We start from the raw sequence: 26,186 nt of genomic DNA on the forward strand, positions 1-26,186 counted from the left end.
CATAAAACAAACGAGAGTGATCAATAATAAAGCGGGGGGGGGGGGGGAAGCGGATCAGTGAGAGTACAGTCCTTCCAGCGTGCATGTCAGCCGCACAGCTCGGCACACACAAGAGCAAAGGGAGCGACACACGCTGTGCTGCCGAGACAAAGGTTTTTGTGAATGAGGAGCAATCTGCAAACCAGAGGGCAGCAGCCTTGTGGGCCTGCGCAATGCCGGCTGGGCGGCCGCATCTTCCCCCCGCTCTCTCTCCTTGGTCTGTAGAGCAGAGCAGAGGGGTGTGGCTCAGCGCAGCTCCCCTGCTCCCGCAGCCGGGCGAGAGCCAGCTCCGCTCGCTCTCAGCCTCCCCTGTTCGCTCCGCGGCGCGTCACAGCGCCAGCCACCAATGAGCGCAGGAGGCTGCCGGGGCGGGGCGGGGGGAAGGAGGAGTGGGGACAGGCTGCCGGCCAATGGGCAGTGAGGATGTTTTCAGGGGCAGACGCCGTAGCAGCCCCTCCCCCGCCCCAGCAGCTCCGGCGGCGGCGCCCGGGCGCGCAGAGCGGGCAGAGTTTCGCAGCCGGGTGGGAGATGCCGCTCCGGCTCCGTCTCCTTGCAGGTAAAGCTCTGCGGGGCTCCCGGAGCAGGGCCGGGCGGTGGTGCCTGCCCCGCGTGCCGCCCGCAGGGACCAGGGCTGGTCAGGGGGGCGCTCCAGGGGGGCAGGTGTCCTGTGCACCCGGTAGGTGGCTGGGCTGGGGCACGGGGCTGAGCCAGGTCAGGGGCGGGGGGTGGTGGCTCGGCGGGGCTGGCCGGGGTGGCTCTGTACCTCGCCAGGTAGGGGGTGGGTTTGGCTCCTGACTTCTGCTGCAGTGGGCGGCGGAGGCAGCATGGAAACCTCGCCAGCTTACGAACCACGCTACATCGTGTGTCATTCATGTGCTGCTGCTCCCAGGACAAAAGAAATACACGGAGCCGCCGCGGCTACAGCTCTGAAAACGTGTGTGTGGCCAAAGGTTCCTGTACTTGCTAGTAGCGCTCTCAGCACCGGTCTCATCCCACCCTTCTCCCACTCCCCTGCTGCCGCCTTCCCCAGCAGAAAGTCCTCCTTCTTCCGGAGAGTACAGGCTCCAGAGGGCGAGCTCTCTGCGTCTGCCTTTCCCTGCTGTGGAATGGAAACTAGGATCAAGTTTCTTGATTCCCCAAACAATGCTCGTGGCCAGCTATATTCTTATAGCGGGACCATGTGTGGATATCATCGTCTGTACAATGACAGAGTCGTTCTCATGCAGGCGGAGTACTGACTCTGGTTTTCTTTACCTGCATAAACAACTGATTCCATCTGAGACACCGCAGCCTCATTAATTCACAAATATCAGAGTAATCTGTTCTTCTTACAATGGAGTCTTGAGCTCTAGCAGTATGTTTAGATACGCTGCCAGCTAGTGGAATGTGGTGTTGCATGTAACTAAATATGCAACTTTCCTTCTACGTGTAAAGGAACCCCCTAGAATGATATTTTATTAAGTGCTGTGCCTAGGGTGACCAGACAGCAAGTGTGAAAAATCAGGACGGGGTTGGGGGGTAATAGGAGCCTATATAAGAAAAAGACCCAAAAATCGGGACTGTCCCTATAAAATCGGGACATCTGGTCACCCTAGCTGTGCCACACCACACAGCAGTGAAATGGAAATATGCACTGTCTCTGTACCAAAAAGAGAGCGGGTGTTGTCAGATCCCAGGTGGTATGGTCCCCTGGCATCAAGCACACAGTTGGGTCCCGTTTAAACAAACAAAACATCTGTGATATATATGATTGTTTCTCCCCCCATATTCAGGGAACATGCTTGAGTGTTTAACAGTTCTGTCCCTGTAATGAAAAACCCCACAGATTGACCAGTCCTATATATAGGTACTATTAAATAATGACCAATATAAATGAGAAAAATGGAAAAAAGTAGCCTGGTTAAGGGGAAACTTTCTGGGAAAGGGGAATTCTGAGCAGCTGCTGAAATCTGTTTTAATTAAGTATTTCTGTAGTGGCCATCATCGTCGTATGTAAGCTGTTAGTAGCAATGTATGTGCTTCCTTCTGATTAAGGGTTACAGTTTTAATCTTTCAGTAGATTATAAACCAGAAGTGGATTACATTTGAAAATATATTTTGCCTCTAGTGGTTGGCCTATTCTGCTCTGCTAGATAGCTTCTTCTGAGTCTGTCTTTCTTTCTCAGATCCATACCACTCCACACCTGTATCTCAACAGAATTGGGTACCACAATAGAGGGCTTGAGGGGGCACACCTCAGGAGCATGTGTGTGTGTGCACACACGCGCAGGTACCTACACAGGTTAGGAATGTGTAGACTGTTTCAAGGAGCTTGTGTGAGTTCCACTGGTAATGCTGACAAGCTCTGCAAGCTGAACAGCTATAGAGCAAGGAACTTTATCAGTTCCATTTGCCAAGCCAGCAGAGCTTGTAAACTCCACAAGACAAAAAACTCTAGTCTTTTTCTTTCTTAAAATAAATAAAACTAGGAGATCAAATGCAAAAACCCACCACTAAGGTTCCACAGGTTAAAATCATAAAGTCAAGAAATGCAAAACTTAAGGTTTTGAAAGCATTAATAAAGCTGGGTGGCAACATTACTTACTGTTCTTTTTCCTTATTAAATATATATTTGATTATGTGCCTATTTTATCTTTGTTAGTAAGATGTGTATTATAAAATATGCATGACGTGCTGCATGACCTAGTGAACTTTGCAGTTGGAATCTTAAGTTTGTGCTTCTCGACAAGGGTTGCCAATCCTTCAGGATTGTCCTGGAGTCTCCAGGAATTGAAAATTGTCATGTGATGAAACCTCAAGGAATCCATCCAACCCAAACTGACAACCCTATTCTTGACTGTGCTTTGTTGAATACCAGTTGTAGGGCCTCATTCTTTAAGAACACTATGCATGTGTTTCCTGTTGAAGTCCCTGTGAGTTCCACACATGGTGTCCTTGCAAACTTAGGCCCTTCATGTTGCATCAACGCAGTTGTATTTGGGTTTATTGTGCCCTAACTGGTATTCATCATCCTCAAAGAACTTTATAAACATTTACTAATCCTCACAAGGCATGTGTTTATGAAATGGGTGGTGGTATACTTATTTGAAAAACGAAACTGAGTCCAAAAAGTAGAGTGACTTGCCCAAGGCTTTTGAGGTAGCATGTGTCAGAGTCAGGATTATAACTCAACTCTATGCTCAGACCATAGTCAACCACGCTTTTCTACTTCTCAAATGTGAAATATAAAATTATGTTCAAAGAGGTTTTGATAGCATTTTTTAAAATTTTCCTTTTTACCTTAATGGATTTCAGAATTACATCTCACTCGTGTAAGATGTCGTGTTTTCCTATGTAAAACATGTCAGTATGATTTTCATTTCTTTAAGCAAAGCTAATGGTGTTTAAATGTAATTGTACATTTCATGATTATTATTTTTTTCTTCCAGATTTGCAGCCAACATAATGCTACAGCTCCACACTCGAAACAAGCATTTCACAGAATGGCACAATCAGAATTTAATTTGGATCATGAAATATCATGGTTTGTGCTTCCCTCTTATTGGGCTAAAATTATTGTTGGACTCATTTCCTGCATGTGTTTTGCTAACAGCTACGATGGAGATTTTGTCTTTGATGACTCTGAAGCTATCATCAATAATAAGGTTTGTGTTTATTCTGACTTAAATTGTAGTAGAAAAAAATTATTTAAACTGATACTGCCAACTCTACTCTGCTCTGGTTAGGCCTCAGCTGGAGTATTGTGTCCAGTTCTGGGCACCGCATTTCAAGAAAGATGTGGAGAAATTGGAAAGGGTCCGGAGAAGAGCAACAAGAATGATTAATTTCAGAGTAGCAGCCGTGTTAGTCTGTATCCGCAAAAAGAAGAACAGGAGTACTTGTGGCACCTTGAGAACATGACCTATGAAGGAAGGCTGAAGGAATTGGGTTTGTTTAGTTTGGAAAAGAGAAGACTGAGAGGGGACATGATAGCAGTTTTCAGGTATCTAAAAGGGTGTCATAAGGAGGAGGGAGAAAACTTGTTCACCTTCGCCTCTAAGGATAAAACAAGAAGCAATGGGCTTAAACTGCAGCAAGGGAGGTCTAGGTTGGACATTAGGAAAAAGTTCCTAACTGTCAGGGTGGTTAAACACTGGAATAAATTGCCTAGGGAGATTGTGGAATCTCCATCTCTGGAGATATTTAAGAATAGGTGAGATAAATGTCTATCAGGGATGGTCTAGACAGTATTTGGTCCTGCCATGTGGGCAGGGGACTGGACTCGATGACCTCTCGAGGGCCCTTCCAGTCCTAGAATCTATGAATAAAACTTAATTAGGCCCCAAATTTGACCCATGCAAAATAAGAATTTTGGGTTGAATTTCTCCTTTACCCCCTTCCTTTCTTATGATGGTCATTTGTCTCTGCAAAGGGTTTTAAAAAGTAAGCCACTATTTATGTAAATAATGCACAAAAGCTATGTGTACTGTGGGTGAAATTGGCTAGATTTGCACAATGTTTGGGCCTGATCCTGAAAACACTTGTGCACATGGATGTGTGTACACAAGACTATTTATGGACCCAGTCTTATTCCCATTAAAGTCATTGGGGGTTAGTCACAAAGGGGGTTTAGGCACCAAGTGGAATTAACTAAGTTAGGCACCCAGGCTCTCCATGCATTGTATGGAGAGAGTCAGGAACCTAAGGAAGGGATTCACAGAAACCAGCAAGCTGAGCAGGGAGTCACCTAAACTAGGCAGTAGAAAATGCCAAGGAGAGGGGCAGGGCTTAATCCCGCCCCTCAAAAATGGTTCAGTCTCTTGACTGGGGATTGGAGGGAGGTGCTTTCCTCTGCTCAGGATTCACAGACATGAACCCTGTCCTGGAATTAGATACTCAAGCCAGGTCAGCCCTTGCTTGTAGGAAAAACGGGGAGTGAGAGGCCTCCACCCCATTATTGCCAGTACCCTTGCGATTAGGTAATCACCTGGGATGTGGGAGATCTGGGTTCAAGTCCCTGTTCCAAATCAGGACAAATAGGGATTCAAACCTGAGTCTCCCACATCTCAGGTGAGTACTCTAATGACTGGGCTATTGGGTATAAAGAGACACACGCACAGCTCCAAAAAATCCTGACCAGCTCTTTCCCAGCTGTCCTTTTTTGACCAGATCTGCTAGGTGTGCTTTGAGCAGGCCTACTGAATAGGTCCTCACATATGAGTTAGGTGGGGGAACACCTAGTCTGAGAATTCCACCAAGGTTTAGGTATGGACTAGGGGACTGAGCAGCTCAGCATCATCAGGATTGAGGCTGTTTTGTGGATACTCACTAGCAAAAATTTAGGTGCCTAAGGGACTTTACCAACAAACTTAGGCACCTAGGGAATTTCAACAGCTCCAGGGTTAGGCAGCAGATAAGTGGGGTTTTGAGGATCTCACTGGTATCTATAATGTTGGACTTAGGTGCCTAACTACCATTTTGAGAGCCTAAATACCTTTGTGGATCTGGTCCTGGGAGTTTTACCATAGACTTCAGTTAATTCAAATTATGGTTCTTAGGATCCAGTCTAATACCCACTGACGTCTGTGGGAGACTTTCTATTGACTCCAATGGGTAATGGATGGAAGCCAAGTGGATACGGTTACTCTTGCGTAGAAGTGTTTGCAGGATGGGCTGATGGTGAGTTTCACTCAGCAAGAGTTCTCAAGGTTTTTCATAAGGTAAACCCCAGCCTAACAGAGAGAGAGAGTCTCATGGACCATCTCACTTGTAACATTCCTGTGGCAAATACAACAATATTGTTTGAGTAGAAAATATTAAGAAAGTATTTGCTTTTTTTTAAAAGTCTTTAATGCACTGCGAATCTTGTTCTTTTTGAAAAACTATTTAGCCAATCATTGTTTACATCCCTTAGCCAGTTTTCAAGCTACATGATTTTAAAGTATAAATCCTAAAATAGATGGTTTAAGGTGTGGTCCTGTAAGATATTGAGTGTCCTCAGTTCCTGAGATGCCTCCCAAGGGGACATTTAATAACTTCCAAGAGTGGGCCTTTGGGTGGGGCCTGGCCTTATAAGAGTGGTCCTAGTCTGATCTAGGAGGTTTGAGTGATAGAGGTGGTAAGAGAGGTACATAGAAGCAAAAAGAAAAGGAATAGATATGGATACTCTACTCTCTTGATACCAAAAGAATGAAGAGAAAAGTGGTAGCCGAAAAACCTTCTGGAAAAAATATAATCTACAGCAGGGGTCGGCAACCTTTCAGAAGTGGTGTGCCGAGTCTTCATTTATTCACTCTAATTTAAGGTTTCCCATACATTTTAACGTTTTTAGAAGGTCTCTTTCTATAAGTCTATAATATATAACTCCACTATTGTTGTATGTAAAGTAAATAAGATTTTTAAAATGTTTAAGAAGCTTCATTTAAAATTAAATTAAAATGCAGAGCCCCCTGGCCCAGTGGCCAGGACCCGGGCAGTGTGAGTGCCACTGAAAATCAGCTCGCGTGCCACCTTTGGCACACGTGCCATAGTTGCCTACCCCTGACCTACAGTATTTTTTTCACAACAGAAAGTATAAAGGTAGCCTACTGCAATTTGCCTTTCAGCATCCCACAGAATTATCGTTGTTCAAATAAATTTGTAGTGTACTTGATAAGTCAGCCATACCCTAAGCTAGAAAAATGTTGGGTCGGGGGGAGTGTCTGCCAAATTGCAATGTAAATACATACAAAGATTATAGAACGTATTGTATTTGTAAAATGACACAACTTGCAGAACCACATTTTCCCAGGAGATGTATTTGAAGGATAACGATGCAATTTCATTTTCTTAAACTGACATTTAAACCAAGGCAATGGTGGATGTAGTTTGTTTCAATGCAATTTCTACACTTGTAATCTTCCTCCACTTCTCTCCACGTTTACCTGACAAATGTTATTGTTTCAGTTTATCAACACGCACGCAAATAAAAAAGCTGTGCTAAAATTCTGGCTGCGGGCAAGGAGAAAAAACTAAATCAATTGCTTAAATAACCTCATTCTTACTTATTCAGCCTGCATTTGAAAATACGGAGATTTAATTTATTTCCCTATCTAAATTTTGACACATTTCTTTAGAAATTGAATGGGATTTTGGAGCCACTGGGACTTTATAATAAAGGGGCTAGATAAATATGTAGAAATATTAAATCAGTACCAAAAATGTAGAGATGAGGGGTTATGAATTGGTGGGAAGAGAAAGTACCATAATAAAGGCTGGTTTTATTAAGCAAGATACTACATGCCATATTTTATTTTTCATGTGAAATACAGCTGATGAAGGCATTATGTGGATCTGCTGAGCCTTGCTTTGCCAGTATTTTCTTAGGTACCACACTGTGACCCTTTTGTTAACTTGCTAGCCCTCCCCTCACTTTCCTGTTTTAATGAAATATATGTTGTTAGTTGGCCCAATGCCTACCGTATCGTGGCGCATTCAGTTATTGGATTTTATTGGTGTTCAAGGCTGTTTTCCAGATGCTTCCTTGTCATTTAAAACCACTTTTTTACTGGTGCACAACAATGATTTGTCTTTATTTATTTTTTTGGCAAAACAAATCATTGGGTTAGCAGGAAGTTCAGACACAATGCATCTTTTCCGTAAGCCATTATGTGGAAGAACTGACCCTTCTTCAAGTTCTGCACCCTACTGTGCATAGGCTGCTGCTAATCAAATATTTAGGGATTCCTAGGTATCCATTTTCTGTTCCAATGCAGAAAATCATACATAACTTTTCAAATAGATGCGAAGTTCTTACAGTTAAGAAAAAGCAAACAGTTCCCTTTTTTGTGTGTAATCCCGTGAAGGTGAACAAACTATTTTGTGTAGCTTTCTGCAAACTTCCAATGCTCGGTGGTCAAGTTCACCACTTCTGAGCTCTGGAGAATTCAGGTCATAAGTAAGTGGAATTGAATCACAAGGTATTTCTGCATATTTTGCTTTGTCTGCTTGTTTCCTACTGAAGATAAAAAATAAACTCGGATTAAATTGTGCAAACTGTTTCCTAGCTGCAGCACTTGAAGACCATGCAAGACTTTTTCTTATAGTTCACATTCTGTTTTATGAACATAATGATGTTGAGTACTGTTTTTCATGGTGGTTAAAAATTTCTGTTAGCACACAACAAATATATTTTGTACCTCTTGTTATCGATACAATCTTGACATAAGAGATGGTATTCAAATTGTAATGCTTTTAATTTAAGAAATATATTAGACTTTCTGATAGCTTTGCATGTTCTATATACTGACAAGTTAATAGCAAACAATTGCAATGGAATGGAAAATCAGACTGTAAGTGGCTTGCAGCGGATCATGGAGGAAGTCTATAGCAGAGCTGAGAATTGAACTCAGGTCTCTACAGTCCGTATCCCGTGTCTTAATCACACGAACATCCTTTCTCTCAGATATAGGAATGCAGTGGAGTTGCAACCTATACGTCCCTGCTGAATTCAGTGCTAAACTTGGCCCTACGTATTGTTTAATAACCCTTAGAAAGTACAGTACTTGGCTTCATGTGGTGATGGTGGAGTTTTGGGTTGTTTGGTTTGGTTTTTTTACTACTGTGTTAGTTGAATGGGAAATAAGGTAAGCTATAATTGATTGCATCCATACTACCCGTTCTCCTATTGAAGTTATTCTTTTGGTAGTGATATCTCACCCTTAGGTGCTCTAATGGCTTTGGATCAAACTAAGGGCACATTTTGCTTTCATTTATACCCCACGAAGTTCCACTAACACAAATCAGAGCAGAATTTGGCACGCTGTGTGTGTGGAGGAGAGGTATGGGAGCTCGGTGGAAGTAAGGTGGCCTTCTCAGTGGAGCAGCTTCAATTATTGATGAATATGAAGCATGCTGTGCTGCTGCACAGAAATTTCTCAGAGGGTGTGTGTATGTGTGTATATACATACGTATACATATACAAAAACATATTTTTAAAGGGCTGCCTTTATATCCATGTGTGTTGTTCAGATTTTCACATAGTCTCCTATGGTACCATTTACAGTTGAAATAATCAAAATTGCTTCCTTATCACCTTAGTTATGAGATTAAGCAAACTGTACACTTCCATTTTGTAATTGTTTTTAAAAAGTGATTTTATTTTTCCTTCATGATGGTACCTAAGAAATTCCTTTCCTAACTACTACTATGAATTTTCTTGAAGAGTGGTACATAGAGGAACTTGCTGATGGGTTTGATATGTCAGAAGCAAAAAGTGCTAGTTGAGTGGTGTTATGTGAAAGTTAAGGAAGCCACCCAACAGGATTTTAAAAAGAGCTAATCACTGGTTGCCATCTTTAGTTCTTGCTGTATATCTTTCTTGCTTTCATTAATGGTTCTCCTACTGGTGCTAGTTGAAAAATGCCAATTTGCAACAGCTTGTGGTGTTCCTATTTCCAAAGATCCTATCTCTAAAATAAGATATTGTACAAAAATAAAGATATTTTAAATATATTTTACACTAGAGCTGTTGGGTCAGAACATCAACTGGTGGAAATCAGCATCACTCCATTGAAATTCATGAAAATATGCTGATTTATGCCATATGAGGATCTGGTCCACAATAATTAAAGGAATAGAAGCGGGTATTGAAAAGGCTTGGAACTATCAATCAGGTTTCAGTAGCCAGTCACTAAAAGACTTGATAGAAAGTGTCGTCTATAAAATATGGTCATGGTGGTGCCCGTTTGCTTTGTATGTAACTGTTCTCTTTCCAACTGCTTTAACTAAATTGAAATGTTAACAATGTTGGTGCTAAACGTGTGTTCTTTCAGGACCTCAGAGCAGAAACTCCACTTGGTGACCTGTGGCATCATGACTTTTGGGGTGGCAAACTCAGCAGCAATACCAGCCACAAATCATATCGACCTCTTACTGTCCTGACTTTCAGGTGAGACCTGGTGTCGTGCCCATAGTACTGGGTTTGGAGGTTTATTTTGTTAACTGACTTTTTTTGTTTTGGAAAATAAGAGACTTTGAGGGAAGTGAAATCTCTGCTGCAATTTATTTGCAGTACAGCTACTACCTTGCTTAACTCCAAAGACCTGATCGTGCAATAAGCTCCATGCAGGTGAACTCCCACGTCCCACAGCTTGTTGCAGGTTCGGAAGCAAAGGGTGAAATTCACCCTTTTATGCAGAGGGCCAGCACAAGGTATTTAATTGATGCATAGACCTTGCGTTGGTGCTCTGCATAAGTGTAAATTCTGTCCAGTAGGAAGAAAAATGGAGTCTGGATAGATGAGAACATTATTCATAATTGTTTATATAATACCTCCTACTTAAATTTACCCCAGAGTCACGTTTAATATACCAAGAAAAGTATCCCCACCTCAGATTCTGTAATTGTCTCTTTTCTCTTTAATCACTGTAATGTCTGAGCAGCTTCCACACATTATCAGTTTAAGGTCTGAAGACCCTTCTATGATCTAAACCAGTTTTCTCCCTTTTGCTCCATTTCTTCTTCCCTTCTTTTTCCTATGGCAAGAGGTGCTGTGATATTAAACAGTAAGAATGTAGCTAGAGAAATTTATTTATGTCACCAGAACCCTTTGGTGGAAGTAGACTGAACTGTGTACATCCTGGTTGATGTATACATAGATTAAAAAACAGAACAAAGCTATGTGCCCAGCTTTGTGTTTATCAATCTATCTTAAGTGTATATATAGAACATCAATAATAGTAGCTTATAATCTAGGTGCTAAAATGCAGTGAGATAAGAAGTATAAAACTAAACAAAAATGGGCTCTGTTCTCATTTTCCTGGGGTTTGGTTGCATTTTGATCTATGCCCATCTACTCTAACCTCAGTTTGACAGTTTGTTTTTTAACTATTGACCCTGTCTCCCCCCCCCAATACACACAGTTTTAATATACATTAATATATAGCAGGAAAGTATCTTTGTACATATATTGTTGATTTCTTATAATAGCTGTACTGGAGGCAGCGTGGTTCAGTGAATAGAGCACAGGTCTGGGCATCAGTAGACCTGGATTCTTTTCCCTGCTCTGCCACTGACTTGCAAAGTGATGTTGGGCAAGTCACTTTGCTTCTTTGTGCGTCTGTTTCCACTCCCAGCCTTGTTCTTGTCCATTTAGGTCATAGGCTCTTTGGGGCAAGGGCCATGGGACTTTCTCTCAATGGCTAGATTGTAGAAGTTTACAGTTTACAGTCTACTTGGGGGTGGGGGGTGGATGTAGCTGCACTGTCCTACAAGCAGACCAAGGAGACTGAGTTCCATCCATGCTCCCTATTTGCCTGGGAAAGGAGTAAGTAACTTCACCCTTGTCATGGAGCTGCTTACTGCATGCTGTGAGCCTGGCCAGCCACTCCCCCTGGTGAGTAAAGGGGGCAGATCCAGGACTCCTCCCCACCCACTTGCTCTCAGCAGGGAGTATTGGGCAAGTATTCCCCTGCTCAGTTTGTGACTCCAGCTGGAATGGTGAGAGAAGAGTCTGCATGGAACCTTACTTTCCTTTCCTCCCCTGCATGGTCAAGGAAGGGCTGTGACCATGCACTATCGGGTCCAATCTCAGTCCAATCTAGGCACCACTGTAATACAAATAATGTAAATGTCTCTGTGTTTGAAATGCCTATTACAGGCTTCCATATATTACATAAAACGTACATTATAAAATTATTCCTTTCCTCCTGCGGCCTCTGAGGCTCATTCTGACTCCAATAACACCCTGGTTAATTTAAACAGAAAATGTACGCACAAGTATTTAAAAATCTGAAACCGTAGAGGAGCACGTGGAGGTAGCCAGTAAAATGCTGTTTCCTCAAGCAAGAAATTGGCCTTCCCTAACTCTCTTAAGACTTTGCTTTTATGTGTATTACACATTTATAACAGGTTAGATCATTCTAATGAACTCCACTTATGCCAGATGCAGGTTGGCTAGACATACTAGGTGAAATCCATTATCTAAGTTAAGTTTCTGTATGTTTTTAGCATATTGCTTGTATTATACAGAAAATTGTGGTACACTTTTCCCCTTCAGCTTTCCTACCCAGAATAAGCTCCTACACTGGACCTTTATCCAAACAGCCTGACCATAACTAATTCCCTCTCACACCTCTCCAGCCTACTTTCCTGACCTCTTTCCACCCGCAATCCCATTCCTTGTCCCCAAAAGAATGCTGCTTCCACATACACCCTTTAAATAATAATTTGTTGTGCCTTTTCCTTGTGCAAAATCCCAAAGTACATCACTTAACTGTATGTGTAGAGCACCACTGAAATGCAGCCACTACTGGGGTGGAGAGTGAAAACCCAGCAGTGAGTAGGCCATACACACTGGAAAAATTTTGGCCAAAGATCCTATGACAAATCTTTTTTTTTTTTTAAACTGAAAAGTTCATGGGGTCTTTAGGTAATTGCAAGTCAGTTAAGACCTCAGTGTGTGAGTGATGTGGAATTTGTTTTTTTTAAACATTTATTTTAAGGTATAATCTGAAAGAACAGTCATCTTACACCATCCTTCCTGCTCGCACCCCCAGGAACATTCATGTGCACACTCTATCTCTGAAGTTCAAAGATGCCCTCCAGGAGATTGGGCTGCTTTTCTGCAGGACTCTCCAGCTTTCTAATTTTACACAGGGTTGTGTCCCAGAGCACTATTATAACATGCAACTTTAAAGTTATGGCACCAACTGAGAAGCAGCCACAGTCGCTGTTTCCCATTTGGGATCTTGTAAAGGTAGTGGTGGTGCAAATTGGCACTGGTTTGAGGGCATGGGTGTTATTCTGTAGGGAAATCCTCTGTTTGGGAAAGGATCAGGGCCTGATAGCTGCAGGGTAGGAGCCTACAGGGATGTTTGGAGATAGAACCATGGTAAGGTGGGTGTGTTAAATATTATTTAAAATGTACTTTTAATTTTAAGCTTCTCGTGCAAAGGCTATTTCTCTTTCTTCAGGAGTGTTTAGTTTTTCTTTGTGTGTCTCCAAGCTCTCCTCTGACTCTTAATCTCAATGTTTTTGTTTTTATGTAGAATTAATTACCTTTTTGCTGGAGGCTTTCACCCAGTGGGTTTTCATGTCATCAATATAATACTGCATTGTGCTATCTCTGTATTAATGGTTGATGTCTTCTCGATATTATTGGGTGGGCTGCAATACAGCAGTAAAGGAAGAAGGCTAAACCTTGCTCCAAAAGCATCTCTTCTAGCTGCTTCACTGTTTGCTGTGCATCCAGTGCATACTGAATGTGTAAGTACCTAATACTTAGATCTTTGTATAATGTTTTATATCTCCAAAGTTCCTGACCAACGCTAATTAATCTTGGAACACTCTTATAAGTTACACACTGTATCTATCATTACTACACAGAGTATCTATTACAGTTTTGCATGTATTACATTGAGAATCATGTAATATTATGGTTAATACGCTCACAAGTTAGTGAGTCTTCAGAGCAAGTCACTATTTAGGACAAAAAATGTAAAGTACAATAGATAAACATTATTGTTTCAGGCCATCCAGCTTTAGTTAGTGGATAAAGAATACATTGCTGGACATGCTATCTCATGAACTGTAGAGGAGAGGCATGAATAAACTGCATGCAAGGGCTTAATCACTGTTAATTCCTTTTTTTGCTTTACATAAACTGGAGTCTCAACTAGGAGCAGGGAGGTTATGGCCTCTGTGTTTGGCACTGGTACAGCAACTGCTGGAACACAGTGTCCAGTTCTGGTGCTTGCAGTTCAAAAAAGATGTTGATAAATTAGAGAGGGTTCTGAAGTGAGCCATGCTAATGAATAAAGGAATGGAAAACAAGTCATATGGCGATAGACGCAAGAGCTCAATCTATTTAGTTTAACAAAGAGAAGGTTAAGGGACTGACTTGATTAGTCTGCAATAAAAATACAAAAATTTGATAGCGGGCACTTGAATCTAGCAGAAAAAGAAATAACAAAGTCCAGTGGCTGAAAGTTGAAGCTAGAAAAATTCAGACTGAACTAAGGTGCACGTTTTTAACAGTGAGGGTCAATAACCATCGGAACAATTAACCAAGAGTTGTGTTGGATTCTCCATTAATGGGAATATTTTAATTAAAAACTGAATATTTTTCTAAAAGATAGGCTTTAGTTCAACAGTAGTTATTGGACTTAAGGAGGAATTAATTCAAGGAAGTCTATAGCCTGTGTTAGGCAAGAGGTCAGATTAGATAATCACAAATGGTCCCTTCTGACCTTAAAATTCATGAATAATCATAATCCAGCAGGAGGCATTTTAACTGCCTTTCCATTGTAAATTACTGAAGAGTTTTCATTCTAACATTCAGTCTCTGCCCTAGAAGTAAGTGCTCTTAAGTTTGGTGCACATTATTTTCCATACATAGCAAAGGGATTTACTCCACCACTTGAGCCAGATCCTTGGCCCTGCTCCATCCCTTTTGCGCAATGCTGATGGTGAAGAAGAAAGGGACCCCTATATTAAACAGCCCACTGGGGAATTGCTGTTGTGCAGGGGGATCCTTATGTACAGAGCTCTACATCAGGCTTTCCTGTCCCCCACCCTTAGTAAGGAGTGTGACCAGAGCATTCTGCATTTCAGCAATCTAGAGAACCATGGCTACCAGTGTAAAGTTACGTGAGGGTGAAAACTGCTCTTGGCTGTCCCAAAGACCAGATGTAGGGCAAAAAGGTGGTGGAGAGTGCAGCTTCTGTGCACCTGGGAATCCGTGAAATTTCAGTGCAGCCTGAACAATAGAATTACTACCTAGTCCTTGATAATATAAACTGTTACATATATTTGTTTAAATTGGGCTCTAAATGTTACTAAGGCCTCAATTCTGCAAACTAATCTGCATGGGCTCAGGGGGGTCTCTTTGTGTATATGAGCTTGCAGGATTGGGAACTATAAAAATTTGTTTATATTTTTGGAAAGAAGAACCTAGCGTGCTGAAAATAAACATGTCTTTTCTAAGATCAGATGGTGCACAGATGTACTTAATCTGCTAAACAATGAATTGTAAATCTTTTACACTCAATATTTTTAACTGTAACAATCAAGACATTGTGTGCTTCCAGCACATACATGCATGCGTTTCTCACCCCTCAAATAGCACCTCCCAGGAGGCCGAAAACTCAGTTGCTTTGAAATCATGACAACCCGTCTCTAAAATTAGATGGCATGTTTTGACACATGATAACTGTGAAGAGTTTGTCAGTTTTCTGTTTTGTTTTTTGGTATGTTCAAAAACAAGGAATTTTAAAGCTTTCATATGTAAAATGGATATTGAAAAGTTTAGTCTTGGTAATGTCTGAAGATAAAATTTGTTATGTCAGTATGATTTTTCTGAGTAGCAGGTAAGTACTTCTGCTGTATAGTTTTGTCTTTAAAAAAAACAAAAAATGTGTTCTTCCTGTTCAAACATGAGTGATTAAAATATTCCCTATTGCATGGAACTTTGATAGCTAGTTTGATCATAAAATTAAAACTGTGTGTTGCCTTAAGACCAGAGGCTATGGGCCTGATCCTGCACCTCTGTCTCACACAAGGAGTGCTGTTGAAGTCAATGAGACAATAGGTATTAGAGGACCAGGCCCTTTGCTGTAACACATTGATGTTTATTTCTAGAATTGATTCTTTTACGTCATTAGCTGATAACAGTTCCTGAAACAGAACAGCACTTTGACTTTCACCTTAAAAGCGCATTACAGCCATTGAGTTAATCCTCACAACACCCTTATGAGGTAGAGAAATACTATTATCCTTAATTTACAGATAGAGAAACTGAGGCAGGGGTTAAGTGGCTTGTCCAAAGCCACACAGGGGTTCTTTCAGATCTGGAATTAGAATTCAGCAGTTTCTTCCCCAAAGGCCTGAATTAAAAGCTCATTTGAAATCAGGGGGATCTTTCTATTGACTCTATGGGCTTTCGATCAGTCCCCTGGTCCTGCACTCAAACCACTAGACCTCTCAGCCTTCAAAATTTCTATTTAAGTGATGCACTTTACTCATGTCAGAGTAGCACAGCCTTGCTCCAGAGTCTGCATTTCACTCTGAACCCTGTGCTTTGCCCAAGAGAAGACTAGAGAACTCCAGTGAGGCAAGTGGGGGAGGAATTCACCTCTTTCCACTCCTCAAAAAATGGCAGAGCAGCAGCATAGCCTGAGTAGCCTCTGTAGTCTTTGAGTCCCCTCCCTAAATAAGGGGGTGAGGAGGAGAACTGGTAGGTCCAATCCTATTTCCAAAGATCTATGCTGCTCCAGAGGCTCCAGCAAAATTGGGCTCCAGCACTCTAAAGGCTTGAGCCAAACCTGCTGAAGTCACTGGAAGGACTCCAGGGTTTTGGATCCCGACCTACAGGTGCAGACCCCCTGCCTGGGTTCTTCCCCCAACATAGCAGAACTGTTAGTGAGACTAGGTGATTCTTTGGAAGGTACCCCACATGTAACTGATTCAGATTATATAAAAAGTGTGTGTAGAGATTGGGGGAAGATCTTTAGGTCCTCTTCCACCCTCTCCCTTCAGCTGTAATATGTACTCTTCTGAAAGCTGAGATTCTTTCAATTTCTGGTTTGAGGTTCCACAGCTGTAGGTTTGCTAGGGCCCAAAAGTTGTCCAAGAATTATACAAATATACAGCCTGTTCCATGACAGTCTTTTCATTTACCTGAATAGGCTTCGGATCATGCCCACAATCCTCCCCCCCCCCCCCATTTTTTTTAAATATTAGTAAATTTTCAGTGAGTAAAAGCCAAACCATCTACCAGCTTCTTCTGTCGACAAACAAATATTCCTCCAAAATCAGGGAAAATGCCCATGGTCTTATAAAGTTTATTAAAACAATTTACAGAAATGAAAGTGACACAAAATGATATGTCCATTTCATATTTTCAGTGAATTATATTTCTGTGTTTCCTCACGTATTATCAAAAATATTTTTTAAAGAAAAAACAAAGTAAATCCTTTTCTTTTTCTTTTTTCAAAGGTTGCAGGGATTGTTGGCAGAGCAGACCTGCTGTGTGCCCTGTTCTTTTTGTTGTCTTTCCTTGGCTACTGTAAAGCCTTTAGAGAAAGTAAGCATTATGTTTGCCTCTTTTGTGTAATTATTTTATTCACAGCCTCTGTAAAGTACAGTAAACTAAACCATCAACTTGACATGAACTATTTTTACTGCTGTTTAAATTATCAGGAAATACAGAAGATCTGTTTTAACAGGTATATGCCACTAGAGGAAATGAGAGAAACTCTATACCTGACTCCTGTTGTACATTAGAGAGACATTTTATGTAAAAGGTTTGTTTTGTAACAGGGCTTATTTTTTATGAACATAAAGGAATAAATCAGTTTAAACAGATATCTCTGGGTATAAATTGACAGGCTAACTTTCCTATTTTAATCTCTTTGGCATGCTTGTCAACATTATGCTGGAATTGTTTACACTAGAATGAACTTTATAAGCCCTACTTGTATTTTAATATACAGCCAAGTCCCGCTCACTTTACTTATGTGATTAGTCCCTCTGAATTCAGTAGAAGTGCTTGTGCATTTACCCCCTTTTTGACCCAAGCAGTTAATTAAGGTTCAGAGTCCTGGAAATGTTCCATTTGGGAGAAAAGGTTGATGATGCAGTCTATTTTTTTGATGCAGAGTTGGTACATGCCTTATAAATAAAAATATCCTGCTTGTCCAAATGCAGGAGGAGCCAAAGGCAAAAGGAAAAGTTTCTTAGCTTACAGGCCCAAGCTTATTGTCAGCCAGCACCCTGATCCAGACTACTACTACTCTTGGGGTCATACCACGCTTACAGTCTTCACCTTGTATTTCTTCAGGTGCTCTCTCTCTCTCTCTCTCTCTTTCTGGTCCTCTTTTGCCTTCTCTCTCACATACACTCTCCGCTTACTCAAAACAATACTCAGCAAAACTGCCTGTACTCTCACAATCCAGGACTCCTGGGCAGGTTCATATAACCCTTTTTTCTTAGCTGCAGGTTTGTGATTAATATATCATTACAGTTATGTTAATTGATGGGTGCAAATGCACCCTCCAATCTCAAAGTTTTAACTCAACTTAAAACAAGGTTTCAGCAAGCCCATAACATGTTTAAGGTGTACTGAATTTGGCCCATAGGCTTTAGTTCACATCACCTGTATTATTTTAACATGCATAGACCTTTCAGAGATACTCTTCCGAGCGAGCTCTGCTGTGGTATTTGATCTGAAAGTAATTTGGTGGTACAGATACTTTGCTTTGAGAAAATATCTTGGGGCCCTATTTAACAGAGGTGTCTAAAAGAATACATTAATGTCTGATTATGAAGTTATACATATGTGTACAGAGCATTGAAAATCTGGCTATAGCATCTTAATGTGCCTCTGCCAGAAATGTGGGTGGGGTTAAGGCCCTATTTAGTGGCTCTGTGAGTGCTGTGATAGAAGAACTTTGTTATAATACTTCTCTAAGATATGAGAGACTACTGGCCACTTAAATGATTTTTAATGGCTGCTGTTCACTTCTAAATGTTTGTGTAGCTGGTGACTAAGCCAACTAAACTGAGCTTAATCAGGAAACTCTACACCATCATTGTCACAATAAATAGTCCAGACACCATCTTGTATTTTCTGTTTACTTCTCTTGCTACATATTTGTGTCAGGAAAGGTCATTGGAGGTTTTTAGAAACAAGTTAGACAAACACCTGTCAGGGATCGTCTAGGTATACTTAATCCTGCCTCTGTGTGGGGGATGGAGTAGATGACCTCTTGAGGTCCCTTCCAGATCTACATTTATGTGATTCTATATGCTAGATTTCCCTGCAATCACTCTGTACTAAATCAAATAAATTAAAGACAACTTTGTGCATGCAATAAGACCCTATATGAGACTTGTCTGCCAGTTTGTTGATGCTGGTAGATATGTGGCAGAGGTAGAACGCCACTAGAAGAACACAGGAACAAAAAATTAGCATGACTCTTGGAGACTTTAAAATAATTTTACTATGATGAGTAGACTGAAAATTATTGAAAAGAATGTTTAGGCTCTGATCCTACGTAGTCTGAATATTTGTGCAATACAAAAAGACTAGCCAGGCTGTTTTAAGAAGCCTTGGTTTCTTTATTAGCCACCTTGTGCAGAAACCTCTGCCAGCGATGTAGTGGGGGAACCCTTCATTGTGTAGAGGGTATTCAGAGTACTGGTTGGACAATCTATTGGAAACGACGAATTGCAGACAACTGTCTTTATGGTACTACTGACAGGAGAAAGAAAAAGTAAAGCTGGAGAAAAATTCCATGAAAGAAACAGTATCATCTTTCCTTAACCTCATCCTTGTCCCTTGAGGTCAGAAGATGGGAACTCTGTTTTCTTAAGCAATGTCTTGCAGTGGCTATGGGGCTAATCTTTGAAAATGCTGACTCTTGTGCTTTTAGCAGACTCCTATAGAGTACTTAAAACAGTGTGTTGTGTGGAATGGATGCGGCATTACATCACTACTAGTGACCTTCTAAGAATATTCAAGGTTAACAGATACAGTTAGTCTTTATTAAGCTGGTTTATCAGGGAAAGCCCAATCTGCCTGCCTTTTATCTTCCAGGCCAATTCAGCTCTCCCAAAGTTCATAATGGCCCTCACCATACCACCTTTGGCACTGTTTGGGGAAAGCAATCGAGGCTTTCTTCATGCCCAAGAATTGTATCCAAGCTTTCTGCTCATGGTTCTCCCAAAATCTGAATTCAGTTGCCTTCTCCTAGGAGCCTTTCGTAACTGCCTCAGCTCATGTATCAGATTCAGACTGGGAAGTCATAAATGAGGGAATATTTGTTAAAGATGTAGTGAGATACTGTGGAAAGCAGTAGCAGGCCGCATGGAAGTTGACAGGAGGAGCACAGGTGCAGGAGGGTGCTCCCCCCTCCAGGTTACACACATGTTGGCACAGGCTGGTTCTGCTCTTAAAGTGGAGTTCTAGCCTGAAAAGTGACTGTAAAATGCCACTGTATGCCTTGGTGTTTGACTGACTTTCAGAACAAATGTAGTTTTTGTAAGGAAAAAGATGTGGGTTCCACTCCTTCACCAAATATCCCTGCAAACTCAGGCTCCTTAGACTCAAGCTGGGTTCCTTCTTTCCACACACCTTCGCCAGTAATAAAGATGACCTAATTAGGCCCTCAGTGATACTTGACATTGCCTTAGTGGGTTTTCACACTGATCAGAGTCTGTGAACAATTCTGCTGATATGCCAGCTGCACAACTGAGTGCGTACCCTGGGGGTCAGGCACACTTGTGCAGCCGGCACTTTAGTGTCCACTGCAGTGTCCTCGCTTCTTTTTTTGAGAGAGATAGCTAGCGTACAGCTAGTGCTGCAGCTGAACTGCAAATCACACCACTGGCTGCAGTATAGACGTCCCCTTAACTGTGGTGATTCTGCAGGGCATGCAGGAGTAAAAAGCCATAAAAACTTTTTTGTCTCCAAGGTAAGCGCATACGACTGAATATTTAGAAAGAACAGACCTGTTAAGCAATAAGGTGTCTTTTTTACATTTTTGGGAGTCAGACCTGATAAGGTCCAGAGAGAGAGCTGGCACTGCCTGGGAGTGGTGAAGTACTGAAGCTGTTCCAGGGGTGTGGGAAAGTAGAAGTTGTCAACCTGGAAAACTTTCAGGAAAGAAGAATGTTTTTTGCAGTTTATATTCTAGCACGCTTGTCTAGTTTTGTTTACTTGTGACTTTTGTCTGGATTGTCGGACAGACAGACTCTGTTTTAACTGGAGTCTTTTGTATTATGTTTAAAAGAAAAATGCATCAGGATATAGGGTATAATTAGATCATGTGTGTCCTGGCTCTAAACTTCTCTTATTCCCTTTTCATGGTATTCGATGTCACTAGAACTCCTCCATAGAATATCATTATATTTGCATGGCTACTAATCCATTTTCTCATTCTCTCCCTCTATTTTAAAACACATTTATCTGGGACTGAAAATCGAATCTGGCTTTTGGAAAAAGCAAGAGCTGACAACTGTTTGGATATAGTAGATCCTGTAGGACAGTTGTAAATTATTGACTTTAAGTTGGTTGAATTTTAATACACTGTACTTAGGGGAATTAATAGAGAGATCTGTAATGTTCATCCTGCCTTGCTTTGTCCTCAGCCCTGTAATCAATCCTGTTGTGGGTGTTTTGCTCTGTGGATTTGTGATAATTGTGTGATGTGGGATGATATTAACTTGAGATTCACTGCATGTGAATAATATTTGGCCAAGATATTAACCAAAGGATCGTACCCTTCATTCCTATATTGTGCACATGCTAAAAGTGACTTTGTTCTGCTTTTGCTTTTTATTCAAAGTTTAAAGTTTCTGGTTAATATTCTTTTCCACCCACCTCTTACTGTCTTTAATGTGGTATAACATTCCAAGTAAAGTAGAGTGATTTGCATTTGCGTGGTTCTACTACTCATATTTTGTTTAGACTGGAAATATTCATCTCTTCTATGTGAAGATTACCATTATAGTATTGAAGCAGACTTTGTGAACTATTTCTGTTAGTTGTTTTGCAGTTGGCAGATGACTGTTCTTTTGCCATTAAACACTTGGGGCCTGATTTTTCAGAGCGGGGGGTGTGTGCAGTTCATGTGTCTGCACATCAGGTGTCTCCTATGTGCATGGCTAATTTTGAAAATCTCAGCCTTGTTTTATTGCTCCTCTTCCTGTCTAAAATAATGGTGTAGCTTTTCTATGTAGTATGAAATGAGTGGCGCATTTCTCCCCTGACATGGTTGTAGGTGAATGATAGATCGGGCTCCATATCTGTCATAACATATCTGTCACGGATTCCATGACTTTCTGCAACCTCTGTGACATCTGCAGCGGCCAGTGTGGCTGGCCCCAGGGACCACCCAAGCAACAGCCGGGATGGTGGGAGTAGCTGTAGCTCGGCGGCTCCCGGCAGCGGCCCCGGAGGTGGCCAGAGCAGCAGCAGTTGGGTGGCTCTGGGGGCAGTTGGAGAAGCCGCTGCTCGGTGGCCCCTGGCAGCTGGTGCTGCTGTCCCTGTCTCTCTTCCCCCCCACCCCCCAAAAGCAGCAGGCCTCCTCCGGCCCCCCCAGAGCAGCGCGCACGTCCCCAACTAAGATTTAATCAGGGGTATTTATAGTACAAGTCCTGGATAGGGCATGGGCCATGAATTTTTGTTTATTGCCCATGACCTGAACTTTTACTTTTACGAAAAATACACATGACTAAATCGCAGCCTTAGTGATAGATGAAGTGATCCCCTTGTAGAGCAGTTTACGCTTGAATCCCTAATTTAAGTATATTTGGGATACACAGATCCTTTAGGACCTCACAGGCAATGGCACTCCCTGCTCTAGTTTAGTCACTAAGGGTATGTCCATACTGAGCTGGAGGTGCAACTCCCACCCGAGAAGATATACTCGCCCTAGCACTTATCGCACTAGTGTGCTAACGAGAGCATAGCTGCGGCAGCAGAGCAGGTTAGCTTCACTGAGCACACGTGCAGGGTCTTGGATGAGTACGTAATGGGGGTGGCTAGCCTCTCCTGCAGCTCGTGCTGCTGTGGCTACATTCTATTTTTAGCGCATTAGCTTGATGAGCGCTAATGTGAGTGTGTCTGCTTGAGCTGGAAATCACCCTCCGCCCCTAGCTCGAAGTGTAGATATCCTAAGAATATGTAGCTGAACTGAACAGCAGTGCTAGATGGAGCCAAAGAACTGGAGATGAATGAAGAGGTCTTGGTCTTAGGAAATTTGTGAGGTTAAATTCCAATTGCAGATACTATCCTGGTCTCTTTGGAGTTCTTACCTCAGGTCTCTGAAGCTGAAGGGAAGGTAGCCTAAATTAGTCAGCTGAGACTTGTGTGATGGAGCTTGAAAATGGACAGATCTTTTCTTGAGAAAGGAAAGAAGAAAACTACACATGGTAACCAGAGGGCTGTGGGTTGTTTTATGTAGTTGGGTCATGCACTCTAGATTAGTGGTCCCAAAGTTTTATATTGGTGACCCTTTTCACACAACAAGCCTCTGAGTGCAATCCCCTTTATAAATTAAAACACTTCTTTTTATATTTAACACTATTATAAATGTTGGAGGTGAAGTGGGGCTTGGGGGTGGAGGCTAACAGCTCGTGATCCCCTGAGGTGTCATGACCCCCAGTTTGAGAACCCCTGTTCTAGATGATACTTTCTTCCTTGTTTGGTTGGCCAGTCCAAAACCTGAGTGGCTTATTGGTTCAGGACATTGCTTAACCTTTTTTCTCTTGTTGAACCATAATAATAAATGTGAGGTCTCTCCAAAAGAGAAGAGTTAACTTTGCTTTCTTAAGTGCTGCGGTATGTCCCCTCAAAAACACGGCTGCTGTCACCTTAAAATCCAAGCTGTCCATCAGTTGCAGTAGAAAAGCCTAGGGTCAATTAATTCCAGTGTGGCGCACCCGGTGTATGCAGTATTACTTAGAAATGTTCACCTACCACAGTAATCTGAATGGATGACCATCCCATAGTGGTTTTTCTCCAGCTCACGTGGGTTGGTCATTCGGTCACCTGGACTCTTGCCCTTATTCTTGTTCTAAGAAGGAGCAGTCTTAAGATCTCTTTATGTATAAGTACAAAACACTGCATTGATTTCCAGCTTTTTGAACAGGAATTTAATGCACACTTTGTTTCTTTGGCTTATTTACAATCATACCCATCTGTTAGTGTGGCACTATGCCCACTCACAATATGGTGTTCTGCTTTCAACTAGGTACAGGTGCCAGCCAAAGATTGGTTTCCTTTTCTGACAGAAGATCTTAGTGGGAAGCAATGCAATGTTAAGGGAATGTGCTTCATTAAATTGATTACCTCGGTTGGTATGTGTATCTTATAATAATTATTAGCACTTATACTTTACAATGTTTTACATTTTCAGAAAGCTGTTCAACAGTTAATTGACGGCATTGCTAAGTGACTTTCTTCTGGATCTATTTTTCCAGCCTAGCTCACTACTGACACTTCTGCATGAAGAATAAAAATTATTGACCCAAGGAAAACCACAAGAAAATGTATATTTAAATCTTAGAGTACAGTACTGTCCTTTTGAGAGAGCAAGAGGAAATAAAAGGACTAGAATTGCATTTATAAAGGAGAGGAACTTGATTTTTATTTCTCTTTTCATGCTGAGCACTTTCAACATCTAGGAGTGCTTGTACTTAACCAGATTATACCTGGAATGCTGAGATGATTCTGGCTTCTGAGAATCAAGGTGTGCCCAAGAAGTAGTCTCTGCTTCTTGTGTGTATAAGAGAGCAAAAAAAAAAAGTAACAACAAATGTAAAATAGGTGTGATGTTAGCATCTATCTGGGACACTGGCAATTCGAGCTGGAAACTTGAGCTGGTTTTCCCTTGGCCTCTGGCATTACAACACAATAGGAGCACACATCCATGCTCAGGGGAAACATGAGCTTTATCTTACTTCATGTGGAAATTTTGCCCCCATATGTATGTGATGAGGATAGAAGGATGGAGAAAAATAATCTTGTTCTATTGTGGCTATCAATTTGAAAACTTTCTTTGTAGTAGATACTTTCTTTGTAGTAGTAGATACTCACACATGAAATTACTCATCTTTGAAAACTGGCTACAATCCTTTATAATGAGGCTTTTAATTTTGCATTTGTTTCATATTCGTCATATTACAATAGCACCTGGAGGGCCCAGGATTTGGGCCGTTTTATTTGAGATGTTCTATCTACGTGTAGAAAGAGAGCCCCTGTCCCAAAGATCTTAATCTAAAGCGGAAACCTGGACAAAGCGTGGGAGAAAGGAAGTATTATACCCCCATTTTACAGATAGGAAATCAAGGCACAGGGAGATCAAGGGTCACCGGGAGTCTGTGGCAGAGCTGGGAGCTTTGAACTCAATATCCTGCGTCCTAGTCAAATGCCTTAATCATAGGATCATCCTTTCTTTCAAGTAAGCAGAGTCGTTCAGTTTCCTAAGTCTGTATTTCCATGCTGGACTGGAATAACCCTTCAGTGGGGTACATACTAAGCCAAATGCATCCCTGGGTTCACTCATCAAAACCTTCAGCATAGTTACCCCAAAGATGAATTTGGCTTGTTTTTATGTTGTTTGCTTGTATACTATCCGTATTTCAAATAAAGTCCTTTCTGTTTGGCTGAGACTATCCAGGTGGTGTCAGGGATCAGGGTCTGCAGCAGAAGCAGTCTACTGGCAACCCAGCAAGTACAGCTGGCCTGCAGCAGGCTACTTGATTGATGAGACCATATGATTGGTCAGGAAGGGTGGCTGACTTTTAAGCCCAACAGCAGCTCTCTGCCTGCTCAGTGCATATCATGCCTGCTGCTGCACTTGCTCCTGTTCCAGTTCCTGCTTCCAGTCCCTGCTCTTGCTCTGTTCTGCTCCAGCCTCGGTTCCCATTTGGCTCCTACCTCTCCAGAACTGATCCTCTGCTCTGGCTTACGACTCTGGTTGACCCTCAGTCTCTGGCATTCGGCTCCTGTCTTCGGTACCGATCCTCTGCTCCACCTCTGACTTACGACTCTGATTACACTCTGGCATTTGGCTACTGATTCTTGACTCGTTCCTGGCCTCTGCCCACTGTGGACCCAGCTCTAATCAGTAGACTGAATTTTCCCTTTAACCACATACCGCCCATGGCCCAGTCTCTAACAGTTGGAGCAGCCTCCCAAAACAACAAGGCCATCTTGCTGACATAGATCCCACCCAGGCCAGTCCTTCATTAGCAGAGTTGGTAGGGGCTCTATGAAACTTGCAGGGGGCATCAGCGGGTGCCCCAATTCCAGCCCTCTGGGAACTGAAGATCCTGCTGCCAGAAAAATTTGACTCTGATCGCAGCCAATTCTGAGCCTTCCTGAACCAGTGCTGGCTCCTGTTCTTATGTCCCCTTTGTTCCCTACTGACCAGGCTTGGGTTGGGCTTATTAATTTATCGACTGGGGAAGTCTTGGCTTAGGCATCTGCCCTTTTGGAACAGTCCCGCCCTCCTGGGCCAGTTGGAGGGGTTTATTCAAGCAGTGTTCGTGATCTTTGCTGACCCTCACCGCTCTTGAACTGCCAAGGCTAAACTTCAAGTGCTGCAGTAGGGGTGTTGATTCGTAGCCAAATTCCACCGTCTCTCCATGGATGCTGAATGGAACGAGGCAGCACCGCGCCA

The 26,186-nt window shown here is 42.1% G+C and overlaps 1 protein-coding gene across 6 annotated transcripts in view; it reads left to right on the forward strand.

Annotated features, from left to right (window-relative positions):
* The first annotated feature begins 456 nt into the window (after window positions 1–456).
* TMTC4 (transmembrane O-mannosyltransferase targeting cadherins 4) overlaps window positions 457–26,186 on the forward strand; it is a 75,987-nt gene continuing 50,257 nt past the window's right edge. For 2 of the 6 annotated variants that reach the window (XM_005303881.5, XM_042843635.2), the window contains exons 1-5: window positions 457–595; window positions 3,468–3,683; window positions 9,831–9,946; window positions 13,047–13,263; window positions 16,993–17,080. In XM_005303881.5, coding sequence (XP_005303938.1) covers window positions 3,522–3,683; window positions 9,831–9,946; window positions 13,047–13,263; window positions 16,993–17,080 — 583 coding nt within the window. In that variant the 5' untranslated portion in view covers window positions 457–595; window positions 3,468–3,521. Of the gene's footprint in view, window positions 716–3,467; window positions 3,684–9,830; window positions 9,947–13,046; window positions 13,264–16,992; window positions 17,081–26,186 lie in introns of those variants that run through there. The other 4 variants (XM_042843637.2, XM_065592360.1, XM_042843636.2 and 1 more) reach the window with 4 other exon arrangements.

Source organism: Chrysemys picta, chromosome 1, assembly GCF_011386835.1.
Source record: "Chrysemys picta bellii isolate R12L10 chromosome 1, ASM1138683v2, whole genome shotgun sequence".
NCBI lineage: Eukaryota > Metazoa > Chordata > Testudines > Emydidae > Chrysemys > Chrysemys picta.